At 43.1% G+C, this 24090-nt stretch overlaps 1 protein-coding gene across 1 annotated transcript in view; it reads left to right on the top strand.

Moving 5' to 3' along the window:
- ADAM9 (ADAM metallopeptidase domain 9) overlaps positions 1-24090 on the top strand; it is a 197473-nt gene that overhangs the window by 63244 nt on the left and 110139 nt on the right. The window contains exons 2-3 of the mRNA XM_073622349.1: positions 3902-3996; positions 7148-7209. Of these exons, the coding sequence (XP_073478450.1) occupies positions 3902-3996; positions 7148-7209 (157 nt within the window). The remainder of the gene's footprint in view (positions 1-3901; positions 3997-7147; positions 7210-24090) is intronic.

Raw genomic sequence — 24090 nt, 5'->3', positions numbered from 1 at the left:
GGAGGAGAAGGCCTGGCTCAACATCTCCCGCACGCATGCGTCCTCGCGGCTCCAGCCAGTCACACAGCCTGGAAGGAATACGGGTGAAGATGGAAGCGCCTGCAATGGTGACAATGTGGTGCTGAAAGGCTTCAATTTCAGGTAAGTTTAACATAATGTGCTAGTATGGTATGCATACTAGCATATTGTGGCTTTACCTTTTAAGGTTAGAAAGAAAACAAAAAAACACCCAGCTTTTTTACTACAGCTTTAAAACATCTAAACATCATTTTATTTTATAACTGACAAGCCCCAACGTGATATTACATTCAGTGTGATGATTTCACACCTTTTGGGAGGTCCTCAGCACCTGTTATTCCTTCCAAGATTAGTCCCCTCAATGCCCGCCCCCTCCCCTTCCATTGGCTCGCCCTGAAGACGGTCACATTGTGCCTTTACACAGATGGCTGCCTACTCAATTCTGTGGGCGACTTTCGAATACTAGTCACAGTCTGTGACCCCACTACTCACATCCTGAACATTTCCTCTTAAACTTATGACTCTGGTGTCATACTACTATAGACAGCAGAAAGTGCTGTGAGCGGCTTCCCGGCATCATTGCAGCTGTCAGCACCCATGTGACTGAACCATCCGGGGCGGGGGGGGGACTGGACAGTCTATTTTAGGTGCTGCTGACCACATTGTAGTGATGACAGAATTCATCAGGCATTGTTGTGATTTTAAAATCTGTTAAGAGACATTATATCTGAATTGTAAGAGTATTCTATAACCATTTAGTGGAAGGGGACATTGTAGGTGGTACTCATGACAGACATCCCAGTCTTAGTCCATAGGGGGGTTCAATATTGGGTTGACCCACCCTTTGCAGATATAACAGCTTCAAATCTTCTGGGAAGGCTGTCCACAAGGTTTAGGAGTGTGTCTATGGGAATGTTTGACCATTCTTCCAGAAGCACATTTGTGAGATAAGGCACTGATGTGGACGAGAAGGCCTGGCTCGCAGTCTCCACTTTAATTCATCCCAAATTATTCTATTGGGTTGGGGTCAGGACTCTGTGCAGGCCAGTCACGTTCCTCCACCCCAAACTCACTCATCCATGTCTTTATGAACCTTGCTTTGTGCACTGGTGTGCAGTCATGTTGGAACAATGAGGGGTCACCCCCAAACTGTTCCTAGAAAGTTGGGAGCATAAAATTGTCCAAAATGTCTTGGTATGCTGACACCTTAAGAGTTCCCTTCACTGGAACTAAGGGGCCAAACCCAACCCCTGAAACACAACCCCACACCATAATCGTCCCTCCACCAAATGATTTGAATCCAAAAGGTGAATTTACACTTTAAAAATGAACAGCCCATTAAAAGATAAAAACACACAACCATCTTTAGCTGCAGTATTCACCTTCTACCAAGAGATTTCCCCCACAGTCACTAGATCTCCTCCGTTTGATGACCATTGACATTTCTGCACTACATCTACTGGATTTGCCCCAGCCTGTGACTGGACAAGAAGAGGGAAAGCCGCACAGTGAGGAACTCATCTCTGTTATCATTTTGCTCTGTCCTTCTATCAGCATGCTTCTTATCAGCACATACACTGATTGGTTCCTGGTGCTGCTTATGAGTCTCACACTACAACCCTGCTGTGCAAGGATAGGAAGAAACTGATACATTGGAACTTTGGTTAACGAGTAATGCGGTTAACAAGTGTTTTGAAAGATGAGCAACTTTATAAAAAAAAAACCTGACACGGTTTTGCGAGTGTTTTCTCACAAAACGAGCAGAATTCAAGCTAATGTGGTGTGCAGTACTGCATTTGGCCAGAGGTGCGGGGGCACCAGTGACAATAGGAACGGTTCGGAGCCGTTAGTAAATACTCTGGAACATTCAGAAATACTCTGTTCCCGAGTGTTTCCGAGTTCAGCCGAGCTGTCCCCGAGTATTTTCTAGGCTCTCCGGCGCACCCCCCACCTCTGGCCACATGTGGTATTGCATGTAATTGAAGTCAACGCGGAACGAATTATCTTTGTTTCCATTGACTTCTATGGGGAAACTCTCTTTGATATGCGAGTGCTTTGGATTACAAGCATTCTCCTGGAATGGATTATACTCGTAATCCAAGGTTCCACTGTACAAGGTCAATTTACAGTAGTACTTATCTTTAAAAATGTATTTAATGGTATAATAATGGTTGCAGATCTTCATTAATGTGTGCCCTTTATATCTGCTAAAAGCCCAACTTGGGTCATATTTATTTTTTTGAAAACTGGGGAAGATTTTACATTTTTATCAAGTCTTTTTCTGTCTGTGACCCTGCTAGAGAGGTTTTCCTTTCACTTGCCGTCCTCGCTACCTCTATAGGGGGTACGGGCAGTGCTGGAGAGATTTACTATCACTTGCTGTACTGACAAAGGATTTCCTCAATGGGGACACCAATGACAATAAAAATGGGGGTGGGGGGGGGGTAATTGTTGTCTTAAAACATATCAATATAAGCCAATATATCCACTTCTGGACCATACGTCGCTGGAGTTCAGTGGTTGTTCAGGTGGTTATTCTGGGATGATCAGTACCGTTTTTTTAGAGCCAGTGGAAGGCTCTCTTGTACAAGCAATCCTAGTGGCTAACTAGTCGCTGGACTGCTTTTACAAGCAGCTGGAGGGGGACGTCTTCCCATGGCTTGCTCAGGCTCTCCTGTCTCACCGGGCTCTCCTGTCTCACCGGGCTCTCCTGTCTCACCGGGCTCTCCTGTCTCACCGGGCTCTCCCGTCTTACCGGGCTCTCCCGTCTTACCGGGCTCTCCCGTCTTACCGGGCTCTCCCGTCTCACCGGGCTCTCCCGTCTCACCGGGCTCTCCCGTCTCACCGGGCTCTCCCGTCCCACCAGGAGACCCAAGCTACCAGCCAGGATTGGCTTTGTTCAGCTCTCCGTTATGGTAACCTGAAAGTGTTGACCTGACATCGCTTCTGTTTATCGGTTTTTAAGAAAATCAAAAGCATTTGAAAGCACAGATCTTGGTGTTTTGAAAGCTTTTAAGGGCAAAGGAGGGATTTGGAGTCATATAGACCCCAGATGTCTCTATAAAGAGTACCTGTCATGTGCCTGTTGCTGTCACAGGGATGTTTTTTTCATTACATTCCTTGCGACAGCAATAAAAGTGATTAAAAAAATGAAAGCAGCAGTGTAAAAAAAAAAAAAATAAGAGTCAATAAAAATTAAAGAGCCCCCGCACCACCACACCCTCCCTTGCCCCCCTCTCCCCATGCTAACACACAAAGACGGATGCACACAAACAGCGATCATCCACGCATGTGAGGTATCATTGTGAACATCAGATCATTGGTAGTGATTCTAGCACCAGACCTCCTCTGCAATTCTAAAGTGGTAACGTGTAAAGGCTTTTGTTTTTTCATTATTGCAGTTTTATTAAGAGTAAAACAACGACTGTGTATACATGGTAAGTATCATAGTTCCTGTAAAGGCTTTTAAAGTGTTGCCTATGGATAGTAATGTTTACGTTGTCTGTCTCTGTTGCACAGGTGTGTACAATATTAAAGTGTGGCATGTTTGGTATCTACGCTGCATAACATCTTTTATATTTTACAAAAAAATAGGGTTATGTATTGTGTTTTTTTTTTTTGCATAAAAATTTTAAAATACCATGTGACATAAAAAAAAATGCAAAACCCACCCATTTATACTTTTGGGCCTCTGTAAAAAATGTTATAATATTTGGGGGTTCTAAGTCATTTTCTAGCAAACAATACTGATTGTTACATGTAAACAAAATGTACCAGAAAAAGCGGATATATGTAAATATTTTAATTATAGAAAAAAAGTATTTCCTTTACATTTTGCCATCTAAGCACTGTAATAAATATATGTTTATCTTCCTTTTGACAGCTTTGGACCCAACATCGTTTTTTTCTTCCTATGAAATTATAGTACCCCAGAAAATATCTCGGCTAAGAAGAGATGCATCTGGTTCTCTTAAAGAGGTAAATCTGTTTGTTAATTCGATGATAACTCCACCTAATACGCCTTGCTTCTACAACAGGACAAAAGAAAAAAGACATCACCTACAATTTAGGTGTCACTTTACCTTCTCGGTATTTAACTAGGAAGTTGCTGCAGTCTGATTGGCTTGTCTGGGTAACAGATGCTTTAAAACAGGACTCCGACCAAAAAAAATAGCCTAGTTAACGTGGTTGTAAACACTTTGCTACCAGCTTTACCTACAGGTAAGCCTATAATAAGACTTACCTGTAGGTACCGCGAATATCTCCTAAACTTGAACCGTTTAGGAAATATTCGCTGTATCCGCATGTACCGACGTCATCGGCACATGCGCACTGAAGAAACGGTTTGCTCGTGCCGTTTCTTCAGTAGCTGTGCCGTGACCGGTGGCACCTGTGCTCATGCGCGGGAGTGACGTAATCGCGGCTCCGGTCAATCACAGCGCCAGAGCCCGCGAACCCGGGAGACATGTCATCAGTCACAGCAGTGTGGGGACCGCTGCAACAGCTTCATTCTAAGGTAAGTATTGCATAATGAGCTAGTATGCGTTGCATTCTTGCTCATTATGCCTTTGTCTTGCAGGTTTTTTTTTTTTTGTTTTTATACAGTTTCCAACCACTTTAAAAGCTAGAATAACAAAACCAGCTTTTGCTGCAATATTCACCTCCAATTCAGATTTCTTAGATAGTACTTGCTTTTTTTTTTTTTAACAAGAATCACATCGTACTTTTGCCACTAGATGTGCGCAGTCTTATGGCCAGCATCTTTTAACCCACTTCCTTCGAGTCCAGTTTGTCCTGAACACACCCCTAGCCTGTGAATGGACAGTGAAAGGAGAAGTAAACATAGTGATGAGCTTATCTCTGCCACTCTGCTTTCTCTTACTATCAGGATGCTTAACCCATTAAAGCGGTAGTAAACCGCTGGGTGATTTTAAATTTTACATTTTTTTTTTTACCTGAAAGGCAAAGGCATAATCTGCTAGTATGCATCGCATACTAGCACTATATGTGAAACTTACCTGAAAACGAAGCATTCCAGCGATGCGCTGTTACCGCTGGAGGCCACTTCCATCTTCACCCGTCTTCCTTCCGGGTCCGTGGACTCCGGCTGTGTGACTGGCCGGTGCCGCGATGAAGTCACTCCCGCGCACGTGCGGGAGAGCCGCCATTTACGGCACAGGCCTGGGCGGCCGTTCCTTCAGAGTGCATGCACCAATGACGTTATCGGCTGCATATAACGTGAATATCTCCTAAACAGCGCACGTTTAGGAGATTATTTACACTACCTTTAGGTAAGCCTTATTATAAACGTACCTATAGTTACAAGTCAAAGATGGGAGTTTACGTCCACTTTAAGCAGGTCTGGAGCATGTTATACCCTAAATATAAGTGTAAAATGTAATATGCTCCAGAAGGTGAACTTATTCTTTAAAGTATTGACCAAAGTCTTTAGTACCAATTTGTACTGCCATGGTAATGCTCACATGCTGTGTGAAGCCATTCATTTTGAAAAAAACAAAATACAGTTTTGGCTGCAGTTATACCTCTATTTGGGAGGGGCTATATAAAAATGACTGTGGAAAATTTAGGGTGGGGGAATTCCTGCTTCAGTATTTAGTTAGCATTGTATGTATTTGTAGTAACTTCTGATTGTGGTTTGTGCAGGTGATTTAGTTTAGTTGTATACGTGATTATCTGCCCACAACTTTATAAATAATTAAAGTAGAACTATAGGCAAAACTTTTTTTTTTTCATTTTGGATAGAGTAAAGCCGAGTACACACTACAGTTTTTTTTTTTTTTTTTTTTTTTTTTGTGCAACCCCTCGGGTTGCTGTACTAATTATGAAAAGTTAGTCCAGCGATCTCCCCCGCTGAGCGGTTGTCTTCTGACAGGGGGGTGGCACCCCCGCCAGAACACTCCGATCAGCGCTCTCTGCCATTGGCTGAGAGAGCTGATCAGGAGTCGGTCAGCTGCTGGTTTGCCAGCATGCACGTCCGACAGAAGCTGACCGACATACACACGGGCAGAATATTGGCCGGTATTTTTTGTACCGGCAGATGTCTCCTGACATTCTGCACATGTGTATGGGCTTTAGCCATCTGTGTCCCATTATAGGGCTGGGGAAAAAATCGATTTAAATCTTGAATCGAGTTGAGAGGTCAAATCGATTCAAAATGTAAGAAAATCAATTTTTTTTAGATTTTTTTTTTTTTGTCCTCGCGCCGGTCCTGAAGGGCTGTGGGCAGGAGTTTTTAGGCGAGGCCGCGGCTTCGGCCTAGTCCGCAAGTTTTTTCTTTTAGAAAATCTCCTAGCCCTATCCCATTATGGAGATTTCACTTCCTGTCCCATAGCCAAACAAAAAGTGAGGGTATCCCTGGAAAATAGGGGAATCCCTTAGGGTCCCCCAGATCACCAGTACTAGTGTCCCCTTTGGAAGATTTCCCCTCTATTACTTTTTTTGGGGACACCCAAAATTTGTCACTTTCTTTCACTTTCGCTCTCGGTGATAACGGTAAACAGGACAAATAGAGATGTTGAATCTCCCTAATGGGGGTACAGACAGCAGTAAAAACTGACAGGGGTTCTAATCTCTCTTTGCTCTATCCAAAACTGATAAAAAATGTTGCCATTAAAGCTGCAAGTATAAAGTAAAAAAATAACTTGAATATACTGTATATAAAAGAAAAAAAAATGCTGAGCGATCTCCAGTATTTTGAAGGCAAAGGGTGGTCACACCAAATAGTGATCTGATCTGGATTTCTCTTCTGTTCATTTACTTTCCATTTTGTTAATTAATAAAAATAAACTAACAGTTCTATTTCGGAAAGCATTCTTATTTATCACAAGTTATATGGGATTATTACATTTACGATTCATGATTAATGAACGTTTGCTGTTTTATTGTTTATGATTGGTTACGTTTTTATTTTATTTTTTATTTTTTATTTTTTTGATGATTGCTGAGACCACATAAAACACCAGATTATAGATATTGGTTATTACTCATAGACAAAGTATTGGAGATGGCACAGCATTTTTTTCTTTTATATGATCTAGTTTAGTTGATGAACTTACATTGATATATTGAATATGGATTATTTTGCTCACTTCTGTTTAATATTTTGCAGGGTTTGTCCTATGTTATTAAGGCTGAAGGCCAGGAGCACATATTGCACCTCGAGCAGAACAGGTACTCTTATTATTTGCTGCTTGATAGCTCCATCTTTCTTAACATTATTTTACTTTATTAATATAGAAAAAATAAAAACTCATGTATCAATGGAACCCTTCAATACAGTTAGGGCCCTTTCACACTGGGGCGGTTTGCAGGCGCTATTGCGCTAATAATAGCGCCTGCAAAGCGACCCGAAAGTGCCGCTGCTGTGTCCCTAGCAGGATGGGAAAAAAAGTCCTGCTAGCAGCATCTTCGGAGCGGTGAAGGAGTGGAGTGTATACCGCTCCTTCACCACTCCTGCCCAATGAAATCAATGGGGCAGCGTGGCTATACCGCCGGCAAAGCGACTCTGCAGAGGCGCTTTGCGGTGGTTTTTAACCCTTTCCCGGCCGCTAGCGGGGGTAAAAACGCCCCGCTAGCGGGCAAATACCGACGGTAAAGCGCCGTTTACAATAGCGGCGTTTTACCGCCGACGCCGCCCCAGTGTGAAAGGGCCCTTGCATGGAAGACTTGCACCGATCCCTAAAGCTCCGTACACACGGGCCAAATGTCGGGAGACTTTGGGCCGTTAAAAAAAAAAAAAAAAAAGGCAAACATTTGGCCCGTGTGTAAGCCACCCTGTCCGACAGAAGCCGGCCAGACAGGACAAGCATGCTGAAAAACCAGCAGCCAATGACTCCCGATCAGCGCTGTCAGCCAATTGTGGAAACTGCTGATCAGAGTGGAGGGGGGACGCCCCCCTGTCACCACACAACAGCTCAGCGGGGGAGATCACTTTACTAACTTCACATAGTTGGTACAGCGGCTCCAACCAGAGCTGATAGTGTTTTCGTTCAACCTAGAAAAAACTTAGTGTGTACCAGGCTTAATTCCGGGTACAGTGATCTGACATCACACATTTCACCTCCTGCTGGTGCAATCTGATATTGCTGCTCAATTGAACCTACAATTCCCAGTTGGAGCATTTGCCCCCCCCCCCCCCGTCCCATCCCTTAAGGCCCCTTTCACACATGCGGACCGTATGTCCGTATTTCATCCATCCGTTTTCGGATGAAATACGGACATACATGCATCCCTATGGGATAGCGGGTGTCAGCGGATGTACATCCGCTAACACCCGATGTCGTCTGCCTCCGCTCTCGTCCGATTCTGCGGACGGAAGAAAATCCTATTTTTCTATCCTTCTGCAGAGCGGATCGGAGGAACACGGACAGGCGGTCCGTGTTCCTCCGATCCCCCATAGGGGAGAGTGGAGATCTGACAGGGCGGTCCCTGCACAGTGTACGGGTCCCGCCCTGTCATCTGCCTGCTCAGCTGGGGAAAGCGGAGCGATCCCCGCTGAGCAGCGGATAAACACGGGGCGGATCAACACGGATCCGTCCCGTGTGAAAGGGGCCTTACACTTACCTGGCATCACGACACAACAGTAGCACATTCTCCAGCTGCTGCTTTCAGTCAAACTCCTGTGATGGGAGTGTGGCTTACCAGTGCATCTGCACTGGAGTGATGACCTGAATATTTTTGTTTTTTGCATTGACATACACTTGAAGTCAATAATCAAAGTGATACTAAGGGCTTATTAAAAAAGAGGTAATATTTACCCACTCTGTGCAATAATATTGCACAGAAAGGTCACTTTCCTCCTTTGGCGGTTCCCCATCAGCGCTGTCAGCTTCTCCTTCCTCCAGGTGCCTCCTGCAGCAAGCTTGGTGCTGAGGAGGCACACCCGCGCATGCGACCATCTGCGTCCTTGGATGCACTGGTAAGCACAAAGCAAGGTCCATAAAGACATGGATGAGCGAGTTTGGGGTGGAGGAACTTGACTGGCCTTTACAGAGTCCTGACCTCAACCTGATAGAACACCTTTGGGATGAATTAGAGCAGAGACTGCGAGCCAGACCTTCTCGTCCACATTAATGCGCTTCTAGAAGAAGGTCAAACATTCCCATAGACACACTCCTAAACCTTGTGGACAGCTTTTCCAGAAGAGTTGAAGCTGTTATAGCTGCAAAGGGTGGGCCAACTCAATATCGAACCCTACAGACTAAAGCTGGCCATACACCTATAGATTATCTGCAGATTTTCTATGGTTAGATAGAAAATGTGCAACAGATCTCTCCATGTTCGCTAAACTGTGTGGATGGAGGAATCTCCCACCTTTTCCATCTAACCATAGAAAATCTGCAGATAATCTATAGGTGTATGGCCAGTCTAAGACTGGGATGCCATTAAAGTTCATGTGCATGTAAAAGCAGGTGTCCCAATACTTTTGGTCATATAGTGTGTGTGTACACGTGTACATACACACACAGTATATTGTATTCAGCTTCCAATCACAACGTACACTCCATGTTTCCACGTTTTCTGATCATTATCAGTGGCTGTATGGATATATGGGAGGGTGAAGTTCTGACTTGTCAGTATTGTGTAATTGTCTTCCTCGTGCTCCTTTCTCTGAATTGTGTGATTCCAGCATGCTGCACCCTTGTTTATCAGGTGAAACTTCCCTTTGTAAGGAGCAAGCATTAGGAACCCGTCTATCATGCTGTGTAGGGAAGGGAGTAAGGTGGAGTCATACTTGTAACCATTCATTCCCTTCTCTCTACAACTAACCTTTCCATTGTTATTAAGTTATGGGTCGGCAATGTCGCTTAGACCAAATGGCAACATTTAAAATGATTTTCAGGGACACTTGTGCTTTGCTGGTGTTGCTAATTGTGTTATGCATGATACTGAGTGCCATAGGCTTTCTTAATTATCGTTAGGACTAAAACAATTTTAAAATATAGTTTATTTTTTAATGTGATAAATTATTTTATAAATGTAAACATAATGAGCAATTAGTGCTTGGAGTGCATGTGCAGGTTTTCATGGAGTACAGCTTTAAATGTCTTTTATATTAAACTGCTGTATATGTGTTTGTTATTCTTCATTAAAAAAATCACAAAATTATTATACAGAATTTATATAGTTTGCACGTGATCCTCCATAAAATCTGTTCTTGGACCTCTCCTATTTTCAATCTACACCTCCTCTCTGGGTCAACTGATAGCCTCCCATGGCTTCCAATACCACCTCTACGCTGATGACACCCAAATCTATTTCTCTAGCCCTCAGCTCACTCCCTCCGTCTCCTCACATATCACTAATTTACTATCAGATATATCAATCTGGATGTCACACCACTTTCTCAAACTCATTCTATCCAAAACCAAACTTATAATTTTTCCTCCCCCATATGCCCCTTCCCCTGATCTCTGTCTAAATCGATGGCACAACTATAAGCCCCTTTTCCACATGCCAAGGTCCTAGGTGTAGTCCTGGACTCTGAACTCGCCTTTAAGCCCCACTTCCATAACTGTCCAAATCTTGCCACCTCAACCTCCGCAACATCTCCACCTCCGCAACATCTCCAAAATACGCTCCTTTCTAACCAATGACACAACAAAGCTCTTCACTCCCTGGTCATCTCTCACCTCGATTACTGCAACTCTCTTCTTATTGGCTTACCTCTACATAGTCTATCACCTCTTCAATCCATCATGAATGCTTCTGCCAGACTCTTCCACCTTACCAATCGCTCTGTGTCCACTACCCCTCTCTGTCAATCCCTCCACTGGCTTCCGCTCGCCCAGCAAATTCAATTCAAAATACTAAACCACTACTTACAAAGCCACCCACCTTTTAGCCCCCAGCTACATCATTAGCCTAGTCTCTAAATACCAACCTACTCGTTCTCTTCGTTCCACTTAAGACCTCCTGCTCTCTAGCTCCCTCGTCACCTCCTCCCATGCTCGCCTCCAGGACTTCTCCAGAGCCTCTCCTATCCTATGGAACGTCTTACCCCAATCTGTCCAATTTATCTCCTACTCTATTAGCTTTTAGACGATACCTGAAAACCCTTCTCTTCAGAGAAGCCTACCCTACCCACACCTAACGACTGTATTTTAATTTTCTCCATCAGCTCATCCCCCACAGTTATTACCTTTTGTTCCACTTGACCCTCCCTCCTAGATTGTAAGCTCTGAGGAGCAGGGCCCTCTGATCCCCCCTGCATTGATTTGTATTGTAAGTGTACTGTTTTCCTCATGTTGTAAAGTGCTGCACAAACTGTTGGCGCTATATAAATCCTGTATAATAATAATACATCTCCGTCATTTCAGAAATGCTTTCACATTCCACTCCCGCTCAGCCCATTAGACTCTGTCACTTTAAGGGTAGCAGCCGAACACCCATTCATTGGAGCTCATCATGATTTACCCTTATGTCATTTTCTGGAATCTCTCTTGGTTAGCATGCAGGGACTTGCAGAGATAATCGGCAAGATAATATTGAAAGTGGTATTAAACCAAAAATGTTATATATTACAGCTTACCAATCATTAGATGTGGTGGCTACATTCGTTTTTCTTTTTTTTTTTTTGGCTTTGGTTTCCTCTGTTGTCTCCTGGCCAGTAACACACCACCTGTATTAGAGTACCCCAAATCTGCATGAAGGAGCACAGGGGGCACCTTTGGACAGCAGCAGCATTGTTAATCTGGGAGGAGGGGAGTGTTAGATGTACTAGCAGATTTAGGCTCCATTCACAACTGAGTGTATCGATTTACTAGTGTTTTTCAAGCGTTTTTAATGCTTTTTGCAACTTTCTACAAGCTTTTTTAAAGCGTTTTACAGCTTCAGCCATTTTTGTCTAGCCAATAGAAAGTACTAGGGGTAGGAGAGCAACAGAAAATTAGGGGTCTAGAGCAGCCATTTGAGCAGAAAACGCTTGTAAAACGCCTAAGTCAGGCATTTCTATTGAGGTCCATGGGGCCAAAAACGCTTGTAAAGTGCCAAAAAGAAGCTCATGTACTTTTTTGAGCTTCAGGCGTTTTTCTTCAGGCGACAAAGTGCTCAGATGTGAACGGGGCCATTGAAATGAATGGGATTTGGCTTGTTGAGTGTTTTAGAGCTACAAGCTTCAAGCAGAAAATCGCTCAGGTGGGGGCGTGGCCAGGCAGCGGATGTAGCCGGACGCACCTTCGGTTCTCTCTGTTGAGAATCCGCTCTGTTATCCTGAGGACGCGCTATAAAACATACCAGCTACAGCACAAAGGCGGGGCTCTGTGGTTGTGTTAGATTCCAGTACATGTAAAGATGAAGATGAAGCTTTGCACCAGTTATCCGACTCCAATACTTACCACAAGCTTAGAGCAGACCCCACATCCTCGTTTAAGAAAGAGCTGTCCTCCCTTTTAGATAGAGCAGTACATGCAGGCATTTTTTCATCAAAGGAAAGAGATTTGTTCATCCCGGAGTGCCCAATTATGCCAGTATTCCACCATTTGCCAAAAGTCCACTAAGGGACTAAGTCCCCTTGTGAGTAGACCTATTGTTGCAGGAATAGGCTCTTTAAACGAGCGTCTTGGTGAATGGATGGATAGTTCATTGCAACCTTTAGTTGGGCTCCCTGGGTTTCTCAGGGACACCAAGCAACTATTCATTAAATTACAGGATTTTCAGTGGAAACATAACTACAGATGGATAACGTGTGATGTGACAAGCTTGTATTCAAGCATTCCTCATGCTTTGGGTATACAGGCTGTTGCTTTTTTTCTCAAAGAGTCTGGTAAATTTTCATTAGTTCTTCAAGAATTTATTCTTCAGTCTTTGGATTTTCTGTTGACACACAATTTTTTTTTATGTTTGACAGGGGCTATTATCTCCAGAAATGCGGCGCCTCTATGGAGGCCAAATTTTCGCCCTCACTGGCCAACCTTTATATGGGTTGGTGGGAGAGGAGCCGCATTTTTGGACATGATAGCCCCCATCATACAGACACCATACTTTTCTATCGCTACATAGATCTCCTATTTATTACTTCAGATGATAAGGTTCAATTGGACACATGGCTTGCTTATCTAAATGAGAATGATCTCAACCTGAGAGTCGCGGGGAATCTCCAGGAAGTTTCCATTGAATTTCTAGATATTCAGCTGTCAGGAATAAATAATATGGTGGTTACCGGTCTGTACAGAAAGCCAACGGTTGCCAATGCGCTGCTAAGAGCCGATTCTGCACACAGGGGTGTACCGTTCGGCCAGTTTCTTAGGTTGAAGCATCTGTGTAGTACACCGGACGACTTCAACAAAAGAGGCTATCGACATGGCTCATAGATTTAAAGACAGAGGCTATCGACATGGCTCATAGATTTGAAGACAGAGGCTATCCCATCAAAACTATAAACAAAGCCTTTTCGGCAGCCAATAGAATTCCTAGGGTATTCCTGTTAACTGAAAACAAGTTGAAAAATGCCAATAAGTACTCTTTGTGTAGGGACAACATTCCCATTTTTCAACACCATTTACCACCGAGTTTGACAAAATCAGCAGCACAGTCAAAAAATATTTGCCCATTCTGTTCAATGACCCGATGTACAGTGAAATCCTCTCAAGGGGTATCAAGACGATGTCTCATAGGGCACCTACCTTAGGGGGGGTCTCTTTCACTGAGTTTATTTACTAGTGAACATTCGGGTTCCAATTGGCTGCATTTCAACGGAAACTATAAATGCGGTATGAAGGGTTGTGACTATTGTCGCTACATTAAGAAACGCCAAGGTGTATGTTCGAGTGCTACGGGTAAAACTTTTGATATCACTTCTTTTATCAACTGCAACATAAAGTTTTTAATATATGTGATTACTTGCGACTTGTGCCACATTCCATATGTGGGTCGCACCACATGCCGGTTAAAAGATAGGTTATATGATCACCTGTAGGATATTGAAAAAAACAAGTCCACAAATGTAGCTAGACACTGGAACCTTGTTCACCACAAGGATGTCACAAGCCTTTCTATACAAGGTGTTGAAAGGATAGTGACCCCAAGGTGGGGAGGAGACAGGTTCAGAACACTTTACAAACGCGAATATATACTGTACATACCAGTATTCCTATAGGGTTAAATTTTGAGTGGGATGTTTCCAACTATTATGATTGATGGAGTTATTTAGAAGAATTTTTTCCACTCCTATATCCTTTGGTACGCTTTTTGCCTCACAATTGTCCATCTCCCTGCAGGGTTCATATCCATTTTTGTCTTGTCACCACACGTCCATATAGTAGTTTTGCTTATTCCATCTATCGGTGAGATCACCACTGACATATAGATTTGTTGTGTTTTTTTACATTTTTACATTTCTAAGGGTTTAAGATTTAGTTGTCTTCTCCTTTCTTCATATGGATGTGTGCTGGCCCAACAATGATATCGATATACCCTTCAATATGTGAACCTGTTTCGTAGACAGCTTTAGGATGCACAGTTTAGTTTGGACACATGAGGGCATGTTTAACTATATCACATACATGTTTATATAGTGTTCATAGTGTTTGTCCTCATGCCTCCAATCCTGCTTTACGTCTTCCTGTCATTTCTTTTGGACAGGACATGGAAAACTGAGATGCTGCTTTCCTTCCTCCTTTTTGCTCCCTTTTCCCATCAGTTTGCTGTTTGCAATATTGTTCATACGTTACAGGCTTTTTACAACTTTTGTTTGTTGTGGGTTGTTCCCATGTAATATGTGTGCAATTTTCATGCATGTTACTGGTATTTTTTTTTTTTCTTTATGCGATTTCTCATACAATTTTGTTTGAGGTAGATGTTAATATGCTATATTTCTTAGTATATTAACATACATTTCTTAGTGAGTATAACATCCAGTTCTGCCTCATTATTCTCTGTGTCTTTCTATAGTTGTCCATTTCAAGTATACATATGCTCATACCATGGTTTCTGAGGTGTGGTGACCCCAATATATTTTTATGGGAAAAAAAACACTTTTGAGCTAAAAAATACAGACACTTAGATAGATAAATAGACACAGAGGCACATTTAAACCTAGTGCATATATTTGTAATACTTTTTTATAATATCTAATGTTTTCAATTCAAGGTTTTACTAATGATATGTCTGTTTATATACGTTCAATTATGTATGAAACAGTATAAGAATTTGATATGTAGTAGCCATTTTCTGAATAGTTTATATCTCGAAGCCACTCCTACCTCTATATATTTATAAAAAATGAGCCATATTCATTTCGGCACAGGATTCGACTGGGACACAGTGAGTACTCCAGGGGATATCTTTGCTAGGCCACCTGACCCTACCGCTCCCGACGCCGCGGGTGAGCCCACACTACGGGAATGTTTTCACAGCAGTGAATACCTGTAACCTATCCATAGCTGCCCTTACCACAGAGATCAAGGAGGTCAAAACGGAGATTATTTTTTTGTGGCAAGACACCCAAAAGCTGAGGGAGAGAACATCAGCTCTAGAGGGGAGAATGAGTTCCTTAGAAGATGACATGGCGCCCATGCAACAGGACCTCACTTACAATACTCACCTCACAACACAGCACGCCTCTCGTTTAGAAGATTTAGAGAACAGAATGAGACATAATAATGTGAGAGCCATAGGTCTACCTGAGAGAGTGGAAGGCAAGAATCCTGTTGAATTTATTGAAAAATGGCTCATTGCCATCTTCGGCAAAGAGGTGTTCTCCCAAATGTGTTCAGTGGAGAGGGCGCACACGGTCCCGGCTAGGCCTCCACAACCAGGAGCCCCACTGCCTCCATTCCTGTTCAAACTCCTTAATTATAAGTATAGAGATGTGATCCTTTACAACGCCAGAACCAGACCTGCAGCTTTGAAGATTGATAATGCCAAGATATCTCTTTTTCCAGATTTTTCAGCAGACCTGCAGAAACAAAGAGCTAAATTCATAGATGTAAAGCGACGCCTCAGAGATCTGGAATTAAAGTATGCTATGTTATACCCGGCTCGCCTGCGAGTCGGTGCGCTTCTTCAGTCCAATTCAGGAAGAACAATCGCTCCGTGAGGCACGCAACAGATGTCCTGCCCCATCGTGAAAGGTACTATACTCGCGCTGAATATACGCTTCATCTTGTCCACTGACATCCATGTCAAGGCGGAGTCCATTGTTTTTGCCATAAATTTTGTTTAAAGGCTACGGCTTTCGTTCTCGCTGTTGAGAAGTTGTATGACATTGGAGTGTGCTTCCACTGTTGCCCCCAGGATCGTCTGGCATAGACCCATAGCCAACTTATGGCTTGGTTATACGGCCCTGATGGCCAGGTACTTTTGTTTCATTTTTTTTTAGTTTTTTAACATGGCTCTTTTCTTTGTTGCTCCTACATTCTACTTTGATGCTTCACTCCCACCTCCAACGGATCCTTTACTGAACTTGAGGATCGCTTCTTCACGCTGTTATAATCGCCTGACTGTATGCTGTCCCATTACCCTGGAACTGGGCTGTACACCACTTACAAGATCTATTTTTGATATTACTGTAATACTAATGCAATGTCTCAACCAGAGTAATGTCCTGGAATGTCCGGGGCTTAAACAACCCAGTTAAACGATTGTCTGTGCTCCGCACGATCAAGCGTTTAAATGCACACGTGATTTGTCTGCAGGAGACTCATCTCCCCCCAACTTCTACTCCTCTATTTGCCCAAAGACAGTTTTGTCACCAGTTTCACGCCACATACTCTGTGTATTCGAGGGGAGTGAGTGTCCTGATTCGCAGGGGTACACAATTTTCCTGCATAGAAGTTAAAACCGATAAAAGATGATCGCTATGTATTTATATTGTGCTCCCTTTATGGGACAAAATATATATTAGCAGGGTTGTACATTCCTCCACCGTTTTCAGCCCGTCTCCTTACAATACTGGCTGACTTTGTAACCCGCTTTCCTGGCATAACGGTCTTGGTCCTAGGTGACTTTGACAATTACATAGACCATAGGAAGGAAAAACTCTCTGCTCATGTCAGTGGTGGTTTACAAAAATGGGCCTACACCTTTTGCCTGCCTTCTCCTGGAGTTGGGCCTTAGAGATGTTTGGAGGATGCACAAACCCAGACGCCTGGGTGTACTCATGTCAATCTGCCTCAATAGGGGGACTGTCCTGGATTGACTTGAGCCTGGGGAATGAACTCATGTTACCTATGGTAGTCTCTTCACAGTACTCCACTAGACAGGTCTCTGACCAGTCCCCACTTTTGTGCAGGGGCAGATCGGTGCAAAACGCTATGGAAGTTAAACCCTTTCTGGTTGTCACTCCTACCGGACCCTGATCCGATCCCAGATCTATTGACTTCCTTTTTTAGACATAACATAGGAACTACGGATTTAGCCAATGTATGGGATACAGCTAAGGCCTACTTACGTGGACAGCTCATTAGATTGATATCTCACATAAAGACAATGACCAATGAGTGGGAAATGTTGGTTATATCAGAGGCACAAAGAACTGAAGCAACATATGTGGCTGACCCCACTGATGATTCCAATAGAGCATGGTTAGTTTCACAATCAATGCTCGGGCAACTATCACTACACCCAGCAGAAAATAAAAGGTTCTTTCTACAGCAGAAGCACTCTGAAGAGGGAGAAAATATGGGCCATATGCTAGCCCTACTGGCTAAAACACAACAACCCCCCTTCCATATAGTGGTGGTGGCAGATGCACAGGGCACACCTTGCTATTCCACTCAAGCCATTATGAACATATTTTAAGGATTTTTTTCATGATGTCTATACATCCAAGGTTCAACCTTCATCTGATGACCTCCATTTCTTCTTCGATAGATACCCTATACCAAATTTGTCCACTTCGGACGCATGCCTGCTCCATTGACTGAGGATGAGCTCCTCGTAGCGCCTGGAGCTGATGGCTTGCCATCCGAAGCCTACAAGCGATATACTGCACAATTTATTCCAGCTCTCCTTCAAGTCTACAATAAACCATTTGAAACAGGGAAACTACCCCCTCTATGAGTGAAGTGCTTATAGTCGTCCTCTTAAAACCAGGAAAGGAGGCCCTCTCACCAGACTCCTACAGACCTATCTCGCTACTTACTTACATTTGATGTCAAACTTCTGGCTAGGGTACTGGCTAATAGGTTAGCCAATTGCATCCAAAAAGTGATCCATAAAGACCAGTGTGGCTTCATACCGATGAGATCCACGTCCCAAAACCTATGCAGACTATTTTTAAACTTACAATTACTTACTGACAACCCCGGTAAATAGGGCCATCTTCTCTTTAGATTTGGCTAAAGCGTTCAACAGCGTTGAATGGCCCTATTTATGGGAAGTTATGACAAGATTTGGAGTAGGTCCCTCCTTCCTCAGATGGGTACAGCTGCTATATACCACTCCTTTAGCAAGAATGCAAATTAATGGGGACATATCGGAACTTTTTAGGGGCACACGGCAGGGGTGCCCACTTTCATCCCTGCTGTTTGCCATGGCCCTGGAGCCCTTTGCCATCCATGTCAGAGCCTCACAAAATATCGTAGGTTTTCTTCGGGGTACCCAAAAAGACGTCATCTCCTTATATGCGGATGACACTCTCTGATTTATCTGGAAAACACTGACAGTTCTTTGAGGAATGTGATGCGACTATTAGCTGACTTCTGAGATTTGTCGGGGTTCAACATTAATTGGAATAAATCAGTGCTCATGCCCCTAGATCCATTGTCGCGACCCTTACCCAACTGTGCAGTTGATGTACAAAGGGTCACTGAATTCTGGTACCTTGGAATACAAGTGACTCAAGACCCAAGTCAATACATTACGCTGAATCTAGTTCCTTTGCTCTGCAAATTCAGAACCAAATGTTCGACATGGACCAAACTTCCACTGTCAGCCACTGGGAGGGCCAATTTAATTAAAATGGTATGGGCTCCGCAACTTTTATGTATATTCCATAACGCTCCCATATGGATACCACAGAAATGGTTTGCCCAAATAGATTCTCAGTTCAGAGCTCTAATATGGGGTAATAAAATAGCACATATCAGCTTATACACATTGCAGTTCACCAAAGATCATGGTGGTTTGGCAGTTCCGCACTCTAGATTCTACTTTGTGGTCTCCCAAATCCAACACTTTGGTAACTGGGGTTGCGAAGATGTAACAGACCCCATCAGGTCTTTATTGGTACCAGACGGTTCCTTAATTCCAGCACTGTCCCACTTAGAGGCAGGATTCTCACATCTATCACAAACACTCCCCACAATACTCCTATTAAGCACCTTTTGGAAATATACTAGAGCCATTCTGAATGTCCAGAATGTACCCCCATATGGAGGAACAAATATTACAAAGAACTGCTCAAACTTAAGAAGTTTCAGTTCTGGGAGATTGCGGGCGTTCGATATATCTCCCAGCTGTTCAACGGCACCACATTTAAATTCTTTATGGAACTACAAGAGAAGTTCGCCCTCCCTAGAACACAATTTTATAAGTATCTGCAGCTTAGGCACGCCATTCAGAGTGAGAATAGAATATCTTTGCTCACATCAACGACACAGCCCCTGACGACTGATGTGCTGTTGATAAAGGAAAGGAATGATCTTGAGAGTTTATTCTAGGCTATTACAATCCATACATGATGCTTCCAAACTCCCCTGCAGAAGAGGGTGGGAAAAAGATCTGGGATCTATAGACGGGAAACACGAGACCTATGCCTGACCTGCCCCCTTGGTGTCGGTTTCAGCATCACATAGATTATCACAACTATTCTTAATACACAGTATACAGGATGCCAGCTCTACTTCATTAGTGGGGATTCAGAGATATGCTACTATGCCCAAAATGTAGCAGACATAATGGTGATTTGTTGCATATGCTGTGGAAATGGCCAAAATTATTTTGTTACTGGCACTATGTCCTCTCTACTATCTCACAATTATTTTGATTTCCACTGCCACATGATCCAGTTATTTGCTTGCTCTGTGCCTTGGAGATGCCCTCACTTTCGCCGAACGGCCATACTGCAGTATTGTGTCTATTGTACATAGCAGGCAAAATGATCACACGGCACTGGATAACTCCACGGGTACCAACTGGGAAGCAATGGGTAGACGTGGTAAACAGCACATTGATACATGAAAAAACTCACTTACCAACATAGGAATGTTCTTAAAAATTTTTTACTCCTTGTGGCAACCATGGCTGGACATATCTGGACTAGGTCCAACCCAGTTGGTGAAGGTCAGACTACTACAAATGTGAATTGGTGGATGTTTTGGCAAAACTGTAACTTAAGGAGTGGCAAGCGGTTCCCATTTTAGGAATTGACTACTGAGCCATGGTAGCTAATTTAGAATATTAATAGATGTTTCTACTATACTTGGGTATAGAATGCTGGTTTGTTTTTCCCCTTTTTCTATCTTATCCCCTGTATGTACCAAAGTTAAGGACATACAGATCAGTATAGTTGCACACTGAAGATGTAACACTATGCGGCATCAGTTAATGTAGTATCAGTAAAGACACCCAATACAATGGTAACTTTTAATTTAATTTAATCATTCATGTGTAAAAAAAAAAAAGTGACCATTGTAAGCACCCCTGTCAGTAGTGAATGGTTAGTCTCATCCCTAAACCTGCCACATAAGCAGAACATCTTGCTCTGTGGAAAAACAGACTTATTGGTTGGGTCACCAGGTAGGACAGGAAGCCTAAGAAAAAAAACAAATGCAGCCATTACATCTAAAAACTGGTAAGTTGGTGTATAATCAATGTTTCCTCTTGGGTTTAATACCATTTGAAGGGCTTACAGCTGAACTCCAAGATTGTAATGACTTAGACTGTAAATTTGTGCTACCCATGGCATTACAATCGTGGGTTTTTTTTTTTTGTTTTGTTTTTTATTATTATTAATTTTTACTTCCTGGCTTTTCAGAATAGTACATTCGTTACATGGGTGATGCCATACGTTCATGCAGCACTGGTATGCCCAGGCAGTCAGCACCTTCATTTCTGCTCACTGTGACAGTCAGATTTGTAGGGGTCACGGGACAAGACTGTGGGTAGGCCTGTCGTTGGGGTGGAGAGGCACAGATTAGGAGTGTATTGGTCTGTCAATGAAAGGAAATAAAGTAGGCCATCAGGTCAGACGTGGGAGACGGAATCTCCTGAGTCCTACTACTTCAGCGAGTTGTGACCTAATTCAACTACATGGGGGTGTTACCAGACCTATGGTTGGGGGGGAAGTGGGAATAGCAGTCAGCGGTGTTATGAAATGGAAATAAGGAAGAATGACCCCTTATTGTGCAGAACACAAAATGTGTAATCTCAGTGGGTGGATGACTACACTGAAAAAATTGAACAAATTGTTTAAAGGGAAAAAAAAATGACCTTCACAAATACGTGAGGAAAATTTCAGCTTCGGCTATAACAGGTCAGTTTATTATTATTTTGTGACACATGGAGAGGTGTCCACTGCTTCTGGTTTTCAGTGTGCGATTTCCAATGCTGAGAACAAGTGTGCATAATGTAATAGATGTTACAAAGTATCCCCCATACTTAAAGCGGAACCTCTCCCAAAAGGCGACGTTCGGCTCTACCTTTTCCATACCACATTTGACCCCCCCTCCCCACCACCACCACATTTGGATTTTTTTTTGGGGGGGGGGGGGGGGGGTCAGCTGGTACCTAGTTTTGGCAGGTAACTGCTCCCACTTCCACTTGGATTGCCTATGGTCCGAGTGGAAATTCAGTTTTTGTAGTGCCTAGTTTTAATTTTTGGAACCTTCACGAAGCTCCGCTTTAGGCTGATTTCACACAGGCTGTTCAGTCAGGTCCACCTGTCAGTTTTTCAGTTTTATGGAGCAGTGGAACACCCGCCGGCATCTGATCTAATTGCGTCCGCCAAAAACATCGGATTAGATGACAGTTGGATTACAGTGGTTATCGGCATGGAGGAGCAGAAATGGAGCGGTCATCCCCCGGCTCAGTGGTAAGATCCACCTGCTGAGCAGGCAGATGTGGACTACGGACATGCCGTGTGAAACCAGCCTTAAGGCTCATGCACACTGCATCTCAAAGAAGCTGCTCCTACAGGCTTTTTGAGCTCATTTTTCGTCTGCATGGAAACTTCCCTCCATGTTGGCTAATGTGTCCATGCACACTGTGGCTTTTTCAGGGGTTTACAGGCATATGCTCCTACAGGCAGAGAAAACCCCCCACCAAATTCACGTTTTTGAGAGGAGCTTTTGAACAGAAAAGATGCCTAAGTGCCCAAAAAAAACTCAGCGCTTGAAAACGTACAAGAAAAAAAAAGAGAATATAAGCAGCGCGATTTTGCCACGTTTTGCTTTTTCCCACTGCTGGCTGTCAACATAGTCTGTGTGTACATGAGCCCTAAAAGCTCAAATACCTGTAAAAGCATCTCTTCTTTTTTTTTTTTTTTTTCCTTTGAGCTGCAGTGTGCATGAACCCTTAAAGTGATTGTAAACGATCACATTGTAAAACAACCCATTCAGTTAAAAATAGAACTGAAAGGCAAAACATTTTTCTATAGATTTAAAAAAAAAAATTTTTGAATACCTTTTCTCCCTTTTTTATAAGTGATCACATTCCTGCTGTTCTCAGCTGCATAAGAGCTGGGGGGAGGAATAGCAGCGGCACGCTGAGCTTCCCAGTGAATGGCTGTGCAGTGGGGTTGTGTCAGGACAAGTCTGATCATTGGAGGAAAACGGACCGAGTTCCCAGCATAGCTATAGAACTGACCACAGTGTTTTCTCCTGCTCAGTGTGGTCATTTTTTAATTGGAAAGCAGAGGGACTGGCAGGAACACCAGGGATTTCACATAAAGGAAGCAATACTAACAGAACAGAATACTTTCTCATACAAGTACATGGTACAGCAGGCATATATCAGGGATATGAAGTTCTGGGGTAACAAACTATTTACCCCATACACTTAAAGTGGATGTAAACCCTCTCCTATACCCAGTGAAGTGAACAGCCTCAGATGATACATAGAGGTTAAACAAATCTACCTACATACTTCTTACATGTATATCTGCAGTCTTCAGCTTGCTATATTCTTTAGAAAGTGAACATCCTGTTAAAGATTTTTTCTTCCTGTTCAGCACTAGAAGTGGACTCTTGGCATACACTGTGTGACAGCTGATTGGAGGACAGACACACACCCCCTTCTCCAGGCAAAGGAAGGAAGTTATGTGCTGTGAATAGACAAGCTCTCTGCTAATCTATTTATAGCACCCACCCTGTCACAAATTTCAGGCTGGTTTTATCTCAGTTGTCAGAGAACTTGTCAGAAGTTATGGAGCTACAGAAACACACAGGACCTTAGGCTTTGGAGAGAGATATGAAAACACTATAGATATACAGTACCTCACAAATTGTGAGTACACCCCTCACATTTTGTAAATATTTTATTATATCTTTTCATGTGACAACACTGAATAAATGACACTTTGTAATGTAAAGTAGCTTTGCTATAGAGGCGGGTGCAGAGGACACAGCCGACAATGGAAGCCCCATAGTAAGTCTATGGGTGACGTCATTTCCCATTAATTTCACAGCCGTTGTCAACCGTGTCCTCTGCAGAGCTTCCGCCGCTGGAGACCGGACTGGATCGGCTTCAAAAAAGGTATGTATAGTGATTTCTTCTTTATAGGGTTAGATGCATATATCGTGGATGTCTGTAGATTTAGCCATTTTAGTGTTAGGATGGACTTATTCTTTAACTGAACTCCTAAACCTTGCCAAAGAACAAAGAACCCAAACACTTCTCTAACCCCTAACAAGAACTATCTCCTGTTCTGCAACATACTCCCTTTATTCGGTGCCATAGGACTGTTCTGATATCATGTAGTTCCTTACAGCATGTATCACCAAGATCCTAACACCACGTAAACAATCTGTAGACCGACTCAGCTTCAAGAGTCTTCTTCTGATAACCTAAGCAAAGCTAATTAGGGGTGTAAATACACATGTATCACTGGTAAGCCTGCAGAAACATAATTTGAGGTATATGTAAAACTGAATGACATTTCGTAGCTACAGC

This window comes from Aquarana catesbeiana, linkage group LG03 (genome assembly GCF_042186555.1).
Source record: "Aquarana catesbeiana isolate 2022-GZ linkage group LG03, ASM4218655v1, whole genome shotgun sequence".
In the NCBI taxonomy this organism is placed as follows: domain Eukaryota; kingdom Metazoa; phylum Chordata; class Amphibia; order Anura; family Ranidae; genus Aquarana; species Aquarana catesbeiana.
This window is presented reverse-complemented; position numbering and strand designations above follow the sequence as displayed.